Genomic DNA, 19,308 nt, shown 5'->3' with positions numbered 1-19,308 from the left:
AGACATTCTGTACGGAAACTAATTTTGCTAATGCTGCTGTTGAAATCAATTATTGCTATTTCCTATCCTGCATTCTGTCAACTATATCGTAAAATAATATATAACGAATAATAAATATCGAATGAAGAATAATGAATACATAATATACAATAGCGTGTTTTATAAATCTACTATTATTAACAAATTTCCATTCATATCAAGTGTTCGATTCATTAATCATAAAGTTACTCGGAAAGTAATACAATCGATGAAACGAATAGTTTATTGATATCGCTAGAAGGGTTAAGTTGATTGAGTTTCTTTTTATAACGAAGGTTCCCGAAACTTCATATCCTTCATCTGGAGTGCAACGAGCTGAGGAGAATACCACGGGAATTACTGGAGCTTACGGGGTTGACCTACCTCAATCTCTCAGACAACAAAATCGAGAAAATTCCGGCCGACATAAGCCAGCTTATCAAGTATGTAGAGTCAATTTTACTAGATTTATCGCTTTAGGAAACATGCTACGAGAGATATGCGATCCGTTGCACAATGTTTCCTTACTAACCAATTATTTTTTCATATATCGGAATAGTTGATAAAAAATTATTCAGAGTCGATCGAACGATTAGAAAGAAATGGCTGATTACCAAGATTACGAAGAAATGAAGAATAATTCGACGGCAGAAGTAAAATGATAGTACCGAATTTTTGCTCATAATTTTCTTATATTTCACATAATTCTTAGTTATAAAAGCGTAACGATATTCGTGAATTGTTAGCGAAGTTTGTACGTTATTCATAGAACAGGGAGCAAAGTAAACTACTTATTACGGAAATTTTGTTATGCTATGAAACATTATCGTTATCATCAATTTTTAATTGAACGTTTCTAGGTAATTTAGTATACCTTTTCGCATTAAACTTTTTATTATCTTATGAAACACTGTTAATTTCAAATTGAACATTTCCTAGCAATTTAACTTCCATCTTACGTATCTATAGTAGGTCAGTTACTATTAATCGATAAATTAATATTACTATCGTCGTAAACATTTTGATCGCGCCCTTATTAATTTAACGATAGAAGCAATTGGAAGATTATGTAGATATTTATATAAAAAGTGGTACAGAACATCTCCGCGGTTTTAAGGGATTACGGTGTAATATTCTAAAAATCGTTGGAATTGGTAAAATTGATTTCTCATGGAACCGATATATATCAGATCTATCAATAAATGCTGAACAGCGTGAAAGAAACTAAGAAATATGAGGTTTCTCGAATCACGATTTGACGTGGAATAGCATGGCTGGGGCATTGAAGGATATTCAACGGAGAGAACGTTTCTGGAAAGAAATGTTTTCAATCATACAGAAGAATCGTAATTTTAAGATGTCTGTGACGTCTCCTTTTCATATCAGCCATGATTGAAGAGTCACTTATCAAACGTAAAATTTTACCCGAAGAGTATCTTACAAAAAAGAAGAGAATTGTAAATTCTAAGTTTAAGAAAAATCTTCCATTTTTTATCAGGGATATGAAAGATCATTTAATCTTATAGTAATTAGCGAAAATCACACCAAGAATTTGACGTTAATAGCTTTAATGACCTTTTTCATATCTCAAGACTTAAGTAGAAGATGCTTACGACGATATCCGCAGTGTTTGGATTCGTTTAAAAACTTCATCTTCGTCAGTTTTCATCGAAAAGGAGAAAAAGAAGGAAAAATAAATCAACGCTAGATAATTGTTCTATCCTCGACAAAACTATATTGAAGAATTTTTTGTTTTCGAATAAATGAAAGTGTTCGTTAATACACAGAAATGTTAATTTTCAAAGTCTTAAAATATTTAAACAGTTTTAATTCTAAATATCTTTCTATCGTCGAGCAGGAATAGATAACGTGATGTGCATGTGTGATTATTAACGTGAACATTTAAACGATGGAAACTATAAATTCATAGTGATCCATTCTGGAAATTCATAGTGAGATACGATAATTCGTTGGATATATACGCGAGTTGTTCAATTTCCAGAGACGATCAAAGTTTATCGTGTCAAAGATCTGTCGATAAATCAACGCAGCTTCAGCGCCATGATAACAGAAAGTTATTCGTTAATTAATCGAACGAATCGCCGTGTCAGGTATATGTATACATATATATATTTGTTGATTTCCTTGCATCCGGAAAGCCCTTACCTAGTCGACGGTGTGCTAATTAAGATAAATTGCCTGACCCCATGGATAATTAAAGCTGGAATCGAATAGAAACCGATATCACGATCTGCGCTTCAAACCTCGTTAGTTCCAGTGAAATATAGAAATTTCTAACAAAGACCACAGAAATTGAACTACATTTCTTATTATTAATTACAATATCTAATTGACCTTAATTTATTAATTCTTAAGAAATTTTTGTTTCTTTTTTTATTTTACTACGTAATGACTTTACTACTTTAATTCTTCTTTTTTTCTTCAATTTCGAGAAACTTTACAATTTGTCCAGTAAGAACATTCGATAATTTAATTCCATCGTACTAATTCGGTTTTAGAAAGAAGCATGTGACAGCTTTTTCTAGACATTGAAAAAGCATTTGATAATAAAGTATGGTACGAAGGCCTGTTATACAAAATCAAACAAAAATTTCCAACATCCTAGCATAATCTCGTAAAATCATGCCTCGAGGACTGATCATTCTTCGTCAAAAATCAGAACTCCATCTCAGATGTTTACAATATCGTTGCTGGACTTCCACAGGGCAGTGTGTTAGGCCTTGTATTATACTATATACATTGTGCTGCATTAAAATTTAATACATTTTCACGTTCACGTATTCATGTTTGTTGAAAGTTGAAGAGAAAAACACTTGTCGGGAAAAGAAAATCTAGACTGAGTTCCAAGAAGAAGAACTATAATTTTGCATTATAAGCTAAAGATACGATCCTTCTTGTTATTCTAGTCTAATTATTCGACAGTCCTATTAATTTATATCGTGTATAATTCCTAAGAGACAAAAACACACGTTAAATTGCACGTGTAACATGCACGAACTTCTCTACACGACGTTGTTTTAGTTACGAAAGTCGCGTGTAGCAGAAAGTTGCATTTAGAAATTGAAACTTTGCTAGTTAAGTTTGTTACGCAAGGCTATTACAGACACGTAAAATCGCAAATCGCTACGTTTACATGGATAAGGTCACGGTGATTCCTTACAGCCTGAATCAAATTTTTGATTGTGCAGAAATAATTTGTATAATTCCGTATTCCATATTTACGTAGTTCAAGGTGAAACGATTTAGCAAAAATATTACATTAACGTACCTACGATTGAAACTTGCGAAATGTTGCATTGTATTTTGTAAAAAGATACGTAGGTTTACGCTTACTCGCCTTTCGTGTGCTAAATTTTACAAGATTGAAATTCAGGGTAGCGGTATAATTATCCGCCTCCAGATTTACACTTTAATCGATTTGCAGTAACGGTACTTGCATCTGTCTAAAATATATAATTTAACGTTGAATTAATAATCAGAAGAATCACGTACTATTTATTTGTGGAATTAGCAGACTATGAAAGTAAATTGCTCGTGAAAAGGCAATAATACATTTTACTGTTTACTATATATGATATCACTTTTAGCAATTTCTGACGACACATTACGGTTGATAGTATAAATATCGTAAATATATTTAGTATGCACTGACATAACAGCTCATCTATTGGCAATTACACACGGCTGAATCGAATATTATTCCACGTGCCGTTCTTTACACGCGAAATTCGCGCCAAATCTTGTTCGAGCCAAGCAAAGATAAACGCTGGGGACGTGTAGGTGGGTTAATAAATCGCGCAAAGCGTCTCATCCGACTAGCCGATCGCGAGGGGCCCGTGTAATTAAGTCGGAGATTACGTAAAGTTTCTCGAAAAGTGCTTTCTACCGGCCGGAAACAAGGATGCCAAACGTTCGCCAGAAAGAGGAACTACGGTGTGAGCACGAGCCCACTAACACATATCCCCGTGCCTTCTACCAAATACACACGTCGTTCACCTGTGATAGAGAGAAAGAGAAAAAATGAAACACGTATAAGAATGCATTTGCACGAGAGAGAATGGCAAAAGCTAAAGCCAACTTGGTCGATGGGATGGAGTTGGGCAACACGCCCAGAAGTCGTACATCGGTGTGCAGTGGCGCAGAAACAACGAAGGAAGAAGAGCCGTGCCGCGAATTAATACGAAACTTTCCAATAATCAGCTGGCGGCCACGGAGGGCCTTATTTGCTTCTGGGTTAGTTGAAATGTGATATGGAATATGGGAGAGGGACGAATTTGTGGCATGTGGAAGCAATTGCGATGGTGAATTCAGAGAGTTAATCGCAAAAATATTGAAAATTTTCTTCTTTTTTTTCCTTTTTCTCTTTGTTAATGCGGTTTTAATCTTCTTGAGGAGATTATTCTGCAATATTGAAAATTATTGAAGGAAAAATTAATGTATCTTATTTGAACATTTCAAACTGTAAATTAATTAATGTAAATAAAACTTTGACACGGCTGTCGAATTTTTCATTAGGACAAATTATATAAATGTAAATTATAGATAATAATTGTACGTTGCAAAACTCGAATTTTATATTCGTACTGTACACGTGCTATTAATTAAAGGTTGCGATGGCGATTCCCCTTTCTGACCTTGCATTTATGCCATTTTAACTTCCTCCCTCTTGTAATCCTATGATTTCTAGCTAAATTACTGCAGGATACGAAGAGGAGAACGAAATATAGAGAAATTATTTATGTAGTTATGTAAACGAGATTGTATGGATGAGTCATATAACACGTAAGGATATAATGCAATTGTTCAAATATATTAAACAAATTATTCCGTTTAAATGATATATAAATTTATTAACAACATCAATCAATCTTCCTAAAAACAATCGAACTTGTTGAAAGCTTAAACGTCTGCTTCAAATTACATTCAACGTTATTTAAAAAATGGTTGCAATGCTGTTTTAATAGTAAATTATTTTTTCCTACTCTTTATTAAGGAAGTATGTTACGTTGTAATCAATAACAGTCTATTTGGTGCTATTATTTTCGAAGTATAAAAAATAATAACTATTCACTATATCCAACTCAATGTTCAGGAAGTTCTATGCTCAGGTGAATTTTAAAAAGTTTCCAACCGTATTTCTTGGGTATTTCTTGTTAGTAGCACGAGGAATCATTCCATTCACCGTAATTAACAACGCTAATTATTAATCGCTTGTTACTACAACAACTCAATAGAAAATGGCAGCAATCTGATACAAAATTCAAACCGAAATTGGAACGGTATTTGACAGATTAATTTATAATTCTACTTCAACGAAAGATTAAATTTAATTAAATTTCAAACTAATATCAGAGTTAGCACAATCAAATTTGTTAACAACACACTCTTAGAGATATTCAAGGATTAAATTGGTTATTACGTTACATACTTTTTACGGAATGTGAATGAACTCTTTCATTATTTATAAGTGAAAGAGCAGGTTCCTTATCCGCATTTTAAACTGTACATGAGGCATTATGTAAAATGAATGCGTGCCGCTATGTTCTTCATTCCATGGTAATCATAAATTATAAAAAAAATTGTCATTTTGTACTCTATAAAAGAAAATCATAAGGCATTTTTAAAATTATATAAATAATTCATAAAAGAAAATAAAGAGAGATTTTCATTTTGAGTTTAACGGCTTCTAAAACTTAGAAAATATTTTTTCTTGCTACTTGCCATTAGATTAACCCGTTATTCATACGATAACAGTATACAGTTTACATTATACAGTTAAAAAATATTATTTAACTATATAACACCTAGATGAACATAGCAACACAAACATTTCGCCTATTTAAGTAAATATGCCTTTTCTCAGCCTTTTTTACTAAAACAAAAGAATCATTTAAAATATTAAATAGAGTCCCGAGTCCCCTGTAAACTGCATGCATAACTGAATCTTTAAAAAGTAGCTTCTCTTAGTTGTTTCATTGTGTAACAGGATAGCAACGATGCAATTAATTTTCTTTTTGTGAAATGGATATTGGTGCTTTCTGTACTGGAAGAAAAATTTTATTATTAGAAATTTCCCTTCTTTCTTTCTTTTCTTTTTTTCTTTTCTTAACTGTTATACCCACCTACATTATCTAGAAAAAGTCAGTTTAATCATCGTTTCCTTTCCGACGATCATCTATTTCACAAAAAATGCCACTAATAAATGTTTGTGCTGCCATGATGGTGAAGAAGCGCAAGACTTTAAGAAACATACAATTACGTATTACACGTATCGTCAGAAAAGTAGGCAAAAGAAGAAAACGAGACAAAAGACAAAGAAGTGACCGAAAGGACCAACAACCTGCTCGCTTCCCCGAAGGGAAGAGCCGTTTAAAATATTCAACGCGGTCTCTGGGAGGCCGTAGCAACGAGAAGATCTTAAAGAAGAATCTACGTAACGGCTTGAAGTTTCTCAACTCGAAGAGAACAAGAGCCCTTCGCGAGAAGCGCAATTTAAAAGCTCCTTATCACTGAATTTCTTTTCCCTGAACGAGCCACACTCGTGGAACAATGCAGCCAGCCAAACAGTGGAACCGTGCAATTACTTCCCGATCAGACGGTGCGATCAGAAAGAGCGCACATCCCTCGTTACTCGAGTCCATGTATAAGCAAAGATAAAGATTTAGTTTCTTTATTTATTTAATTTAATATCTCTCGTCAAAATGTTAGCGATCATAATTTGCATATACACAGTCACTCGTAAGAAAGCGTACATTTTGATTGATTTGTGTTAATCCTTTTATATAAATTAAATAGCAGATTGTTTCGTATTGGTTATAGCTGGTCCTAATTTTAGCGAAATACACGATTCGTTATTAATCAGTTTTAAATATTATTACTAGAATTAATCTTATCCACAGCTTAGGACTACGTTATTAAAGCTTAATGTTCTCAATAAAGCTGTACGATCTGTATCTTCCCTTCGAAATTTATTCAAAAACGAAACCATTATATCGTGGATAAAGCAAAGTTCTCGAAGAAGTTCCCAACTTCTGTATAACGTAAACAGACCGACAACGTATACACTTCCTTGCAACCCCGTTAACCATCGACCAATCGTTGGCTGTTGGTACAGTCAGGCTAGAATACAAGGAATCAACATAAACCAGCTTACACCACTAACAAAAGCTAATATCTCCTTTCTGTTACGTCAGAGTGGTCAGCCAAGCCATCCTTGGTCTCCTCCCTCTTTCTTCCTCGACACAGGATCTAACTTGGATACGCTTCGACTAGCCACGGACTTCTTAGTACCCCGAAGAACTCGCGCGAGCGTGCACCAGCTTGTAACTTCGCAAACCTATCGTATCCTAAACTACTGACAGCTTGCCGAGTGACATTTGCAGAGACTGCGTGGAAGAAACTGTTCAACTATTTAGCAGAAGGGCGTTCGAGTGTGAAGCTGCAACGGATGTTCGAAATACTCAACGAGAGAGTGGTACTACGTTGGAGGAAGTGCTGTGCGGTGGTTTTATTGGGAGAATATTGAGTAACTTATATGCTATAACTCCGTTGAAGAATTTCGTTGAAGAATTGTTCGAGATATTTAAGGTTCTGTCAGGGTAACAGTTATTATTTTGAAGAAATTAATAGATATCACTACATGGTATTTTGGAACAAGCAAAAGGGTATTATAATAGTTAATTGCGAATGATTTTGGATGATTCTGGTGAAATCTCCAATTTCTAAGATCTCCACAATATACATTTTTAAGAAAAATCTTAAAGGATTTGAAGAATTCTATTAGAAGATTGCTTGGAATATGCTTTGAGACACTCTTTGAGAGCAGCTGTATTATATTGAGGAAATTGTAGAACATCGTAAAACAAGTGAAAAGAGTATCGAGTTCATGATCTCTAAGTATGATCAATGAAGTATGAATCATAGGAATGTTCAGAAAAGCAGCAGAGGATTAAACTGCTTTAGCATTAATCTAAAGGAAATGGTACGGAATGGGTCAAATCTAAATGTACAACTTACTGCATACCTACAATTAGTCGAACTATGCGTAACAGTACATGTAATTGAATAAGCTAATAGTGTTTAATGAGCTTTGACAAAAATTGCATGGATTTTATGTCCTGAATAACAGCTGAAGTACACAGCATGTTGAATGCAATTTGCTAGATTTGTATATAATAGTGACCCTTTAAGTGCTTCAAGAGAACATTAAATAAATGAAATATCAGTGACACTGAAGAATTTAATTTCAGTGTTGCAGCAGATTAAATCGTATATTATTGCGCAATCCGTGAGTACTCAACAAACATATTGATTCGTTGCTTTGAGGAAATTCTTCATGAAAGTAAATGGACCTCATTCTAAAAGGTCGAGAAGACACGATAATACATAATGAAGAATCAGGAAACGTAAAAGAAATTTCTAGAAGAATATAATGTTTCAGCTATCCATTATAGAATGTTTGAAAGGATACTCTAGAATTTTAGGGACGTCCACTCTTCTTAAGCATCAGGCGAAATATATGAAATGACAAAGCAGGTGAGAAGTGATCGCGTGCTCTAGAAATAAGTGCGTGCTCGAGGAGTGGATAAGAGGATATAAAGAGGATTTAATATGGTGACTTGATAGAATAAAGGGATGAAGCAAAATTGCGATTAAAATCCAAATAAAACTATAAATTAAATTTTCCCATATTCTTTTCTGTTCCTCAATCTCAAAAAATTATCAAGAAAGGAACAATATACGTAATAGTTAAAAAAGAGAATAGATATCTCTGAAACCAATCAACTTTTTCCACTTTCTTTACAAAACATTTTTTCAAACTAATAATTAATTTACTAATACTATTTATTAATACTAATATTATTCTCCAAAAGAACAAAGAGAGCGAAAGTGGAAAATATTCTTTTCTAAATATATTTTCGTACAACTACGTTCACTTACAAAATACGGCGCAACTTTCGACGCGTAGCATCAATTAATTTTGTAAATTAATTAATTAACCAACTACATCCAATTTATAGTTTCGACTGTATCGGTTAACACGGCAACGATTTCGATTTTACTTTAAAAACTGAAAGTCTATCCGATGACACAGATGCTTACTGCCAGGAAGGTTTTCACCATAATTTGAAACTTTCTACTCAAGTGCACATCCTGTGGGCGGTCCGTTCGTTTAGGTTCACCGATTCGTTTGTCCGTACGGCGAGGGTGCAACGTGCATTGACATCGAATCGCTGCAGTGTTAATTTATCTCGATTTAGTCCAATAAAACTGGAAACCGGAAATGCCACTCAATGTGTCAATGAAAAAGAAATATTGATCTCTATTAATCGATTGTCCTAATTATGGCGATAAAAATAAAATTTTGGTTTAACATTTCGTGATTTAAAAACGGTTTCAGCATCAACGTATTTAAACAGTAATAATTCATGGATTTAAATATTACAAAGTGCAAACATAAGAGGCAATTATTTTTTTAATATAATACGCCAATATTTGAAATATTCCTTCTGTAAATTTTATCCAATTCTGTTGATATGATAATCGAGGTAATCTTTGCAAATAATTTTCCGCAGCCTGAAAGAGTTGATTTTGGATCGTAATGGGATCAGAGAGCTGCCGCACGAGCTCGTGGAGCTGAAGAACTTGAGAAACATTTCCTTGGCTGGAAATTGCCTCAGCAGTTTGCCGTCTTTTTTCAACATGCGAGCTCTCGCGCTAACGGTATGTCGAATACATTTTACGAAATTATTAGAGGATTTTGTAATTTAAAATTCGCGCGAAGACACCGTTACTCTGAACAGCCGCGGAACGATGAGGCAACATTTCTTGCAATAGATGTAATTCCAGGCTAATGAATCCTGCAATTATTCCGATTTATTAATTACAGAGGAAAGAAAGATGTGCTAAAGATGTGCTCTAGAAATCTAATCGGTAGGATTCCTGAATTACTGAAGAAGTTTTATATTTCATTAAACAAAAACTATTGAATGATTTGGAAAGTTCATAGAGCAGCTTAAGAATGATTTGCAAAGTTCATAGAGAACCTTAAGAATGATTTTAAAGTCACGTATTCTCATAGAATTATTCATTTCGTGAAATAATGTATATAATTTGATAATTATGATAATTTTTTTATATTTTATAAAAATCTAAGATATAGACTTTGACTTCGTTTATCGACAATTAACATTGTGACCTAAATATCCTAAAGACCTCTAATATATCCGCACAAATATCTGTAACAAAAATTGTTGTCGATTGATTTTAATAGGTAGTGTATATATCTCTATAAGTAATATGTACTCTGTGAGAAAAATCTTATTTTTTAAAGAATTCTCAAACTCACGCGATGAGTAATGACAAGTTTTCCCAATGCAAATAAAATAAGAAAAGTACTAAAATTTTTCCACAATGCTTCGCGAAAATGTATTATACGATTAAGTTATCAATTAAAATCTCTTTACTAATACTTCTCTCTCTGGTTTCAGTAATTGTTGTTATTTAAAATTAGCCGTTTTATATATGTGTATATAAATGCTTAGAAATGATTATGTTTTCATTACAATTATGACCTGGCTTGGCGCCAGGTCGTACAAAAATTCTATCTATAGACTTCATCAATCGTTCCCCTCCACGGAAATCTTTAGTAAAAGGCGAAAGATTTATACGTCATTGAAGGGAAACCAGAATGATGAAACAGGATTTCAATTACCTTTATGTGCATATCTCAACACATTTTACCTTTGAGAAACTCGATCGATTAGGTAGCCACCTGGCGGCCAACTAAGGTACCAGTGCATATTCAGGATCATTGATCATAAATCATGCACAACATGTCACCCCATACTAGTGCAATTGTATATTATATGATTACATTAAATTGCAATATACGTACAAAATTTGAAAAACATTTTATGAATTATAAGTATGTAGTTTATATTTTATTTAAACAGAATATTTATTGCTTCCTTTAATATTTAATACTCTTTATTATTTTCACATTTAGTACCTGTAACTAGTATTTTTAATATAAATATTTATGTTGTAATAAAATAAATTGTATACTTAAACAAAAAATTTAATTATTTAAAAATATAAAAATATTTAATCAAATTACATTAAATTTTTATTGAATATTTTTAGGACGTTTTATCGAAGGCAGACCACAGCAAAGATTGCAAGGATGAAAAGCATAATCAGAATAATTTGTATAAAGTCAATCTACGAAATAATCAACTCAAAGGAAACATTATACTTGGAAATTACGGAGTAAGTATCCTCATATTGATAAATATGTAATTACGATATACGTAAAAGTCTTAGCCATAATGATTAATGAGCGTTACCATTTCTATTTCCTTTTTAATCAAGAATTTAACGCATCTAGACGTCAGTGAAAATAGCATTGAAAAATTGGACATCAGTGCTCTTCAAGAATTGAGGAGCGTTCGTTGCGCGCGAAATATTTTAACAGAACTGACGGTCTGCGGAAGAAATATCGTTTCTCTTATTGCTGGAAACAACAGTAAGACCTTTTTTATTCTCTTATCACATACGGATTATGAACGCAGAAAATAATTTTTATTTGTGGAAATCATTTGTTATCCTGCAGAATTAAAAAAGCTAACTATCGAGCCCGTACCTGTGAATCTTGAACATCTAGACGTTTCCTAGTAAGTAAAAATGAAATAAGAATAATAATAAAATACTATCTTTGAAAATATAAAATTTTACTTTTAATAAAATTGTACAATATATCGTTATACCTATTGGGTTAAAATTATTATAATCAGAATAAATATATTTAGATATACATAGTTATAATTACATAAAGTATTCTGTATAACGATGTTACAAAAATACATTCTAGTATTTTATCTTAGCAACAATTTAGATGCACTTCCGGAATGGATACCAGATCTACCCTTATTGCGCGCTCTTTTTGCGTCTCACAACGCTTTAACAGCCCTCCCAGACAGACTGCTAACGCAGCCGTCAAGATTGGAAGTCCTTCACTTACCTCACAATAGACTGCAAGCCCTTCCACCACCAAGGAAACCACTGAACATCGTTCACTTGACTCTGCAAGACAATGCACTAACTGCATTACCAACGAGTTTCTTCATCAACACCGAAAAGTACACGCATAGTCTTATTTGCTCAACGAATATACATACGAATAATATAATAATCTTTTTATATAGGATGAAGGTACTAAATCTGTCCAATAATCGACTGTCAGAACTTCCACATTTGGGAGAAGGAAACAAAAATCGTCATACTAATCACAACTTGGAGAAACTATATCTGACTGCAAATTGTTTAACAGACACGGCTTTGGACACTCTTGCAAAATTGACTTCTTTAAGGGTTCTTCATATAGCGTACAACACTTTAGACACGCTTCCAGAAAGGTATACATTACAAGCTTTAATTTTTTACAATATTTAATGTTTTATTTCAATTTGATATTAGAATCGAGGATTAAAAATATATCTATTTACAGTTGTATAGTCTCTTGGGCTGATTTAGAAGAATTAGTATTATCTGGAAATCGTCTTCAATATTTGCCAGACAATGCGGCCAATTTACGGCATTTACGCGTGTTACGTGTCCACTCCAATCGGCTCCTAACTTGTCCGACATTTAATAAAACAACATCGTTAAAGGTAATTCCGGTAATATAGACCTCTTATTGTTAGAATGAAATATTAGAAACGTTTTACATTAATTAAATGGTATTAATTAAATGGCAGGTATTAGATTTAGCTCATAATCAACTGGACAGAGTGAACATGGCTACTTTAGTGCCACCACAGCTTCAATTTCTTGACATATCCTGCAATTCGAGACTCCACGTCGACCCCAGACAATTCCAAGTATATAGATCTCAACGACCAATATCCTTGGTTGATGTATCTGGACAAAATAGACCGAGTCTACCTTCTCATCCTCATCAACAGGAAATGGTTTCAGCAGAAAGGGGATCCGAACAACCTTGGAGATTAGGTTTCTCAGAAACAGCAGGATCTAGAGAAAGGTGATATTTATATCTTTAAACTTCATTGGGTATTGGAGTGACGATTATTCTCAGTTAATTGAACATTAACTAATCTAAATTATCTGTTGAATTGGTTGACACTCTTTTCCTTTTATATAGAAACGACTATTACGACTATTTTATTTCCCAATAATAATATAATGAACACGTTGCATTACACTCTCATATACTGAAATAATGGAAACAAAAATTCTCCAAGTTTCAGATCTAAAATTAAATCGATACTCCCAAAAGCATAATCGCGTGATTTGTATGCACAGATTATACGTATCGCAAGTTCGAATGCCATCCTTTTGCAACGTGGAGGGCTTATTCGGTATATTCGACGGCGGTTCGAACCAGGAAGCGCCAAGCGCACTCCAGGAAATGATCCCGCGTCTTTTACTGGAGGAGAGGACCGTACGAGAAACATCGAAAGAATACTTAAAATACACGTTACTGTCTGCCCATAGAGAGTTGAAGGAAAAGGGTCAGAAATATGGAATTGACGCGACTCTGGTGCACATTGTCAGAATTCAATCGCAACAAGCGTACCCAAAATCATCGACGAAATATTCATTGAAGGTAGCAACTTCAGGAGATGCAAAAGCGGTTCTCTGTAGAGCTGCTGGCCCTTTGACTTTGGCACCTCCCAAGAAAGTTCCTGTGAAAAATCAGTTGGGCAACGCGGCAATGTTTCCTCTGGTGGTTCCTGATCCCACGTTTGAAGAGGTAGATATAGAAGATGACGACGAATTTGTGATAATCGGCAATAGAAGATTGTGGGAGGTGCTGAGCGTTCAGGAAGCCGTTCGAGAAGCCAGGGCGGAAGCCAGTCCTGTTTTGGCCGCTAAAAGACTTCAAGATCTGGCACAGGCCTATGGTGCAGAAGACAATTTGAGTATCGTAGTGGTGCGACTTACAGGACCTAATCAGGGTGATCTAGATCAATTGATGAGAGAGCTGAGACACGCGGTTGGAAAGAACAGAGGTCAAACGGAGGCAGGGTGTCCTTGTCCTTGTTGCGTGCCACTGGCTGCTCATAAGCCACCGGGACCATGCTGCTGTCACGCGAACGAAGGCTATTATTTAAACGGCGTGTTGAAAAGCATAGTGAATAGGTGAGAAGTTCGTACGAAATTACGTAATAGCAATTCTAAAAAATGTTTCGCGGAAGTAGGCGAAGAGGAATTAGAGAAGATTACTGAAAAGATGACCTATACAGATAGTAACTGCAGTGCAGTTACATTAGGACACTTTTCTAGCAGAAAATATACATATGTAGACGTAAGTGGAAAGATTGAACGATTTTATAATGTGTAGGTCAAACAAAGCTCACAATGGATCTGGTAGATATTTTAAGAACCGCCGTTCGACGCAGGAAAACGAAAGTCCGTCGTATAAAGATGACAGAAGTTCACCGAGTGGTCAGTCTGATCAAGCTAGTGATAGTACTTTCAAATCAAGGCATCCTACTGGTAGAGTCTGGTCTGGAAGTGCCGCTTCCAGAGCCACGAACAAAGCTCGGCAAAGCGTTCTGGTGAAAGAAAATGGCACGAGAAAGGTAAGTAAATATTTTTATTTCTTTTCATAGTGTGACTGATTATATATATAGGGTGATTGGTAACTGGTGGTACAGGCGGAAAGGGGGTGATTCTACGCGAAAAAAGGAGTCGAAAATATAGAATAAAAATTTTTCGTTTGAGGCTTTGTTTTCGAGAAAATCGACTTTGAATTTTCGCTCGGTACGCGTGCACTTTATCACGTCTCGTTATAACGAATCTCACTATAGATCGTTATCTCGATGGAAAAATTAAAAAAAAAAAAAAAATTAAAAAAAAGTTTTTATTCTATATTTCCCACTTCTTTTTCCGACTTCACCAGTTACCGACCACCCTGTATATATGTCGGAGATAAAAGGACACCGGAGCCTTCCCTTTGGAACTTCGGGAAAATCCATAAAATTGTAATTATTATTGCCGTCATTCTACCCAATTGTATTTATTTGAGATTTGTGACAATGAGCTTGGGCTCAAGGCGACAATTAGTCGCCGAACGTAACCGCGGTCAACAGGGTAACAGAATGCGCTTTCTTCCAAAGCTTGGTTACGGTGAAAGCATTACTAAACTAACTCTTTGTTAAAACGTGGAATATCCACCGAGCGTAAAGACGACAAGTCACTCACTAATACGACCTCACGAGAGAGAATGACTTTCCGTCGCGATGATGCTGCAGAGGAAAACTATGGTGGGTTGTGTCTAAGGACACAAGATCATCGGATTCGTCGGAGATAGCCTTCGTTCAGAAAGTGAGGGAAATTGACGTTGCTGTTAATTGACCAATTTCCATGTTGGTGATTAGAAAAGGATGCTAGCCGCCCTTGAGGGAAAGCTAGCAGAAGCGTTGTTCATGAGAAAAATAGATTTCTCCGATCTTCCCATAGTTGGGACAAAGACTGCTTATCCGTTTGAAGAACCTTAATTAACAAAATCCTAAGATTTCTAGCGGGTCCTCAGGCTAGCTGAACTTGTGCTGTGTAGGTGCATCGACATCTGGTAATCATTTTACCCGAAGGAACCGTGGGAATGTTTACTGTCGAGTACCTCTACAAATATTTCTTTTAACGAGAGCTATATTATTACTCCATACCTTTGTTAGACAAAGCGTTCGGCGACTGATTGTCGCCTTGAGCCCAAGCTCATTGTCACAAATCTCAAATAAATACAATTGGGTAGAATGACGGCAATTGTTTAATTACGGCTATAGACTGTAATTACAATTTTACGGATTTTTCCGAAGTTCCAAAGGGAAGGCTCCGGTGTCCTTTTATCTCCGACATATATGTATACAATAAAATATTACATAAAACTTGAAGGTATCCGCCTGTTTAACGGCTCAAGAGGACACGGTATCCGAGAGATCCGGTGCGCTAAGCGAGGAGCAGTTCCGTTGCTGGGAATATATGTTGGAACAGAATACTCAGCTCTTGTTCGACAAGGAATTAGACACCCTATCAAGGACTCCCCTACGACGAGGTCAATCGAGATCCACGCCTCAATTAGCCGGTAATTTGCCTTTTCTATCAAAGAGATTTGGAAGTGCCAGGTCCTTTAATCCTTCCCTACCGAGGCCGCCCGTCGTTCGATTTGGTAGCGGAAGAAGATTACTAAACGGAGGTCCTAATGCGGCTTACTTTGGCAGCCTGCAGAGGTTGATGCCGTATAATCTCGAATACGATTTTGCCGTCATTCAGGAAAGAAACGGATTAGATTCGCTGGAACAGGACGCGTCGAGGATGCAACAATATTGGGGAGTGGCTACGACCGAATTGTGATACGCGAATTGAGCACAGTGTTGTTGCAATTGTGAAATTATATCGTAATGTTGAAAGGTATATACGTACACGTGTTATCGTTATTTATGGCGGATATATGGCATTAGAAGATAGACTTATCTCTTAAGCAGAAATACGAAAAATGAAAAGCGACAATGAAATGCGACGAATTGATAATACTAAACGGTGATTTATGCAAGAGCTATTAAGCTTTAGCTGATCGTAACAATGTGGAAACTACTCGACAAAGAGATTTTTCGTTAAAAATAACAGGCTTATTTTATTTTCTCCTTATTTTGTGTACATGAATTTTGGATACAGAACTTATTGATTCCGTTGTTGTACATTTTAATCTGAATTTATTTCACAAGATAAATTATAACTCAAACTTTTTTATCATGTTTGTTGATATGCCGACTCACTGCGTGAGCGATTCAAGCGATCAGAAGAGTTATTTATATTCAAGAATTGAACGAATTATCGCTAAAAATGCATATTGAAACTTCCATTTATACGGTATACGACATGCGATATGTTTTGTACCGTCAAGCAGAAAAATAAAAGATATTCATATTTGTACAGTCTTGTTGCCAAATATATGTTTATGAATTATAATGTATTTTTCTAAACATTACATAAATATAAAAAACGGTGGTTGCGTGCACATTTGTTTCAACAAACATGTTTGTAACAAACGTGAATAATGAATATAAAATATGAAATATCACAAATTGTGAAAAGTGCATTAAGATAAGCTATCCTAAAGACAAACTGCAAGCTAAGTATTTACATGGGATATATATGTATGTATATAACTCTATCCAAGCAACAAATAGCGCGATCTCACACTGTTTGTACAAAGTATACGGTTACGTATTAGAACGAGTTTGAAAAATCGCTCTTTTGAATATTCCATTTTTCCATTCTCATCCTAGACGGGCGATTCTGTGATTAAACATTACTTATCTCTATAAATCCATATTATATTAAATGTGAGAAATTGTATAACTTGATTTTTTAAGTGCAACTTCGATTTGTGTAAGTTAATCAGATTCCTATAATGATTATGGTCAAGAATATTTTTATACAAATGAAAAATGTAGCGATTACTGTACCTGAGGCTATCAAATAAACGATCAAACGCCAAGAACAACAAATTTGTTATACTATATTAAAATAATCTAATTAACATGAAAATATAATCACAAAATTTAAACTTATATAATCAAGATCCATTGACCCGGAACAAGTACATTGCTTAGTTGGCTTATATATTTTTTCATCAACTTATAATGATAAATTAACAATCTCGGTACCCCCAGACATCATCCCGTTATCTCTGTTTTCTCGTCAGCTAATGTTTTTTAATGGTGGCGTTGATAAGGCATTATCTTATTTGTCGACCAGCATTAAACTCTCTATTTCTCTATCGCAATAAAGTCTCTTTACCACATCAGAGAAGTATTACAAGTATAGAAACTTTCTTTCCTTGTTTGTCGGCTGGATAAACTTCAGATATTCAAGGTAAATACAGCTGACTTCTATTAAGATAAGCATGAGACTTTGATTAAGTGCAAAAACCCGGATAAAGGTTCTTTGAATGTGTAGACAATAGATTAACTCCTACTGTTTTTTATGAATATGCATACTACTATCGAATACCGTTATAAGTTAATGTTCAATCTCTTTAATTTGTAAAAATTGCGTGTAATACTGCAAACTACAGATAAATCATTAAAACCGCATTTTATTATTCTTGATAATGCACCTCTCCTAATTAAATCTTCGCATCTTTAACAAACAATTCAGAAGCAGATAATACATTCGAAATTATTAATATTCAAATGGATAAACGTTCAATGTAGAATAGACATTAATTATTGTTTTTGAAAAATGATTGAAATATGAAACTATACATTTATAACTAAAAGTGTTTTTTCGACCGTTCGCGGAGTGACGCGATCGCGTCAACGGGAGTCGTAAATTCCCGTTACGATTAGACAATCGACGCCACGAACTGATCCATCCCCTATTTCGATTAGGATAATAGTTTAATGAGTATAATGCTTGACTAACAGTTCAAAGATAGTATATATTTCCAACAACTTTGTAGGAAAGATAGTTAAGCTGGTGGGTAAGGTGTAAGATAAGTAGGTGAATGATTGAAGAGCGAAAACCTGGTAAAAAGATGTTGACTGTTCTAAAAATGATGAACCAGTGAAGTCCGGAGACGATGCTGTTGCAAAGGAAAGCTCTTGCTCGGTGGTAATCGCCCCCCCCCCCCACTGGTCGCTTGCGGGTGGAATCCCGGGAAACATGGAAAAACCTTTTGACTCGAAGAAGTTTTATGCCACTTAACGACCTTAACGGTAAATCGAAAAGCCTCGTTTTATAACAGTTTCTTAGGATTATTGCGATCCGCTTAATTCTATGTGCACAGCTCGAACCGGACGTAACAAGAAGAGTTCTTCGAAGAAGGACGTATAATAAAATTTATCGTAATTTAAATCAATCCATTCTCATTCCAAAATCTCAAGGTCAGATATTCATAATTATTCCTCGTTAATTATATAATTTTCATCATAAAATTTTATGTTTTAATAAAATTAGCGATTTCTGTACAATTCCTTATTTGTATTTCTGCCACACCTCCGAACTAAATAAAATTACTCGATATTTTTGAATCGTTAAGTGATTATATTGATAAGAGCTCAATCTCTAGTGTTCCTTTATCTACGATATAAGTTGGTAACATCTATTTTACGATCGCGAGCAGTATTCGTGATAAGATTATTGAAAATGATCTAACAATAAACTAACAAGTTTTAGGAAGTAAATAATCTTCGCATTGTAATATAGCTAATCTTTAATTTAAATTCAATCAAATCTTAT

General features: G+C 34.6%; 1 protein-coding gene and 1 non-coding gene across 2 annotated transcripts in view; one reads left to right on the top strand and one right to left on the bottom strand.

Moving 5' to 3' along the window:
* Positions 1-18,169, top strand: part of Phlpp (PH domain leucine-rich repeat protein phosphatase) — a 94,740-nt gene extending 76,571 nt beyond the window's left edge. Inside the window, exons 7-18 of the mRNA XM_069112819.1 lie at positions 315-461; positions 9,615-9,762; positions 11,185-11,310; positions 11,413-11,566; positions 11,654-11,714; positions 11,925-12,179; positions 12,246-12,455; positions 12,548-12,710; positions 12,798-13,081; positions 13,363-14,202; positions 14,405-14,645; positions 15,958-18,169. Of these exons, the coding sequence (XP_068968920.1) occupies positions 315-461; positions 9,615-9,762; positions 11,185-11,310; positions 11,413-11,566; positions 11,654-11,714; positions 11,925-12,179; positions 12,246-12,455; positions 12,548-12,710; positions 12,798-13,081; positions 13,363-14,202; positions 14,405-14,645; positions 15,958-16,416 (3,088 nt within the window). The 3' untranslated portion in view covers positions 16,417-18,169. The remainder of the gene's footprint in view (positions 1-314; positions 462-9,614; positions 9,763-11,184; positions 11,311-11,412; positions 11,567-11,653; positions 11,715-11,924; positions 12,180-12,245; positions 12,456-12,547; positions 12,711-12,797; positions 13,082-13,362; positions 14,203-14,404; positions 14,646-15,957) is intronic.
* Positions 10,611-10,733, bottom strand: LOC138180475 (U5 spliceosomal RNA). Its single transcript, XR_011173320.1, has one exon. It is a non-coding gene; the product is annotated as a U5 spliceosomal RNA (small nuclear RNA).
* Positions 18,170-19,308: the final 1,139 nt, after the last annotated feature.

The sequence above is a fragment of the Bombus flavifrons genome, chromosome 5, assembly GCF_040668555.2.
Source record: "Bombus flavifrons isolate JBK064 chromosome 5, iyBomFlav1_principal, whole genome shotgun sequence".
Classification (NCBI taxonomy): domain Eukaryota; kingdom Metazoa; phylum Arthropoda; class Insecta; order Hymenoptera; family Apidae; genus Bombus; species Bombus flavifrons.
Note: the sequence above shows the minus strand (reverse complement) of the source record. Positions and strands in the feature narration are given on the sequence as shown.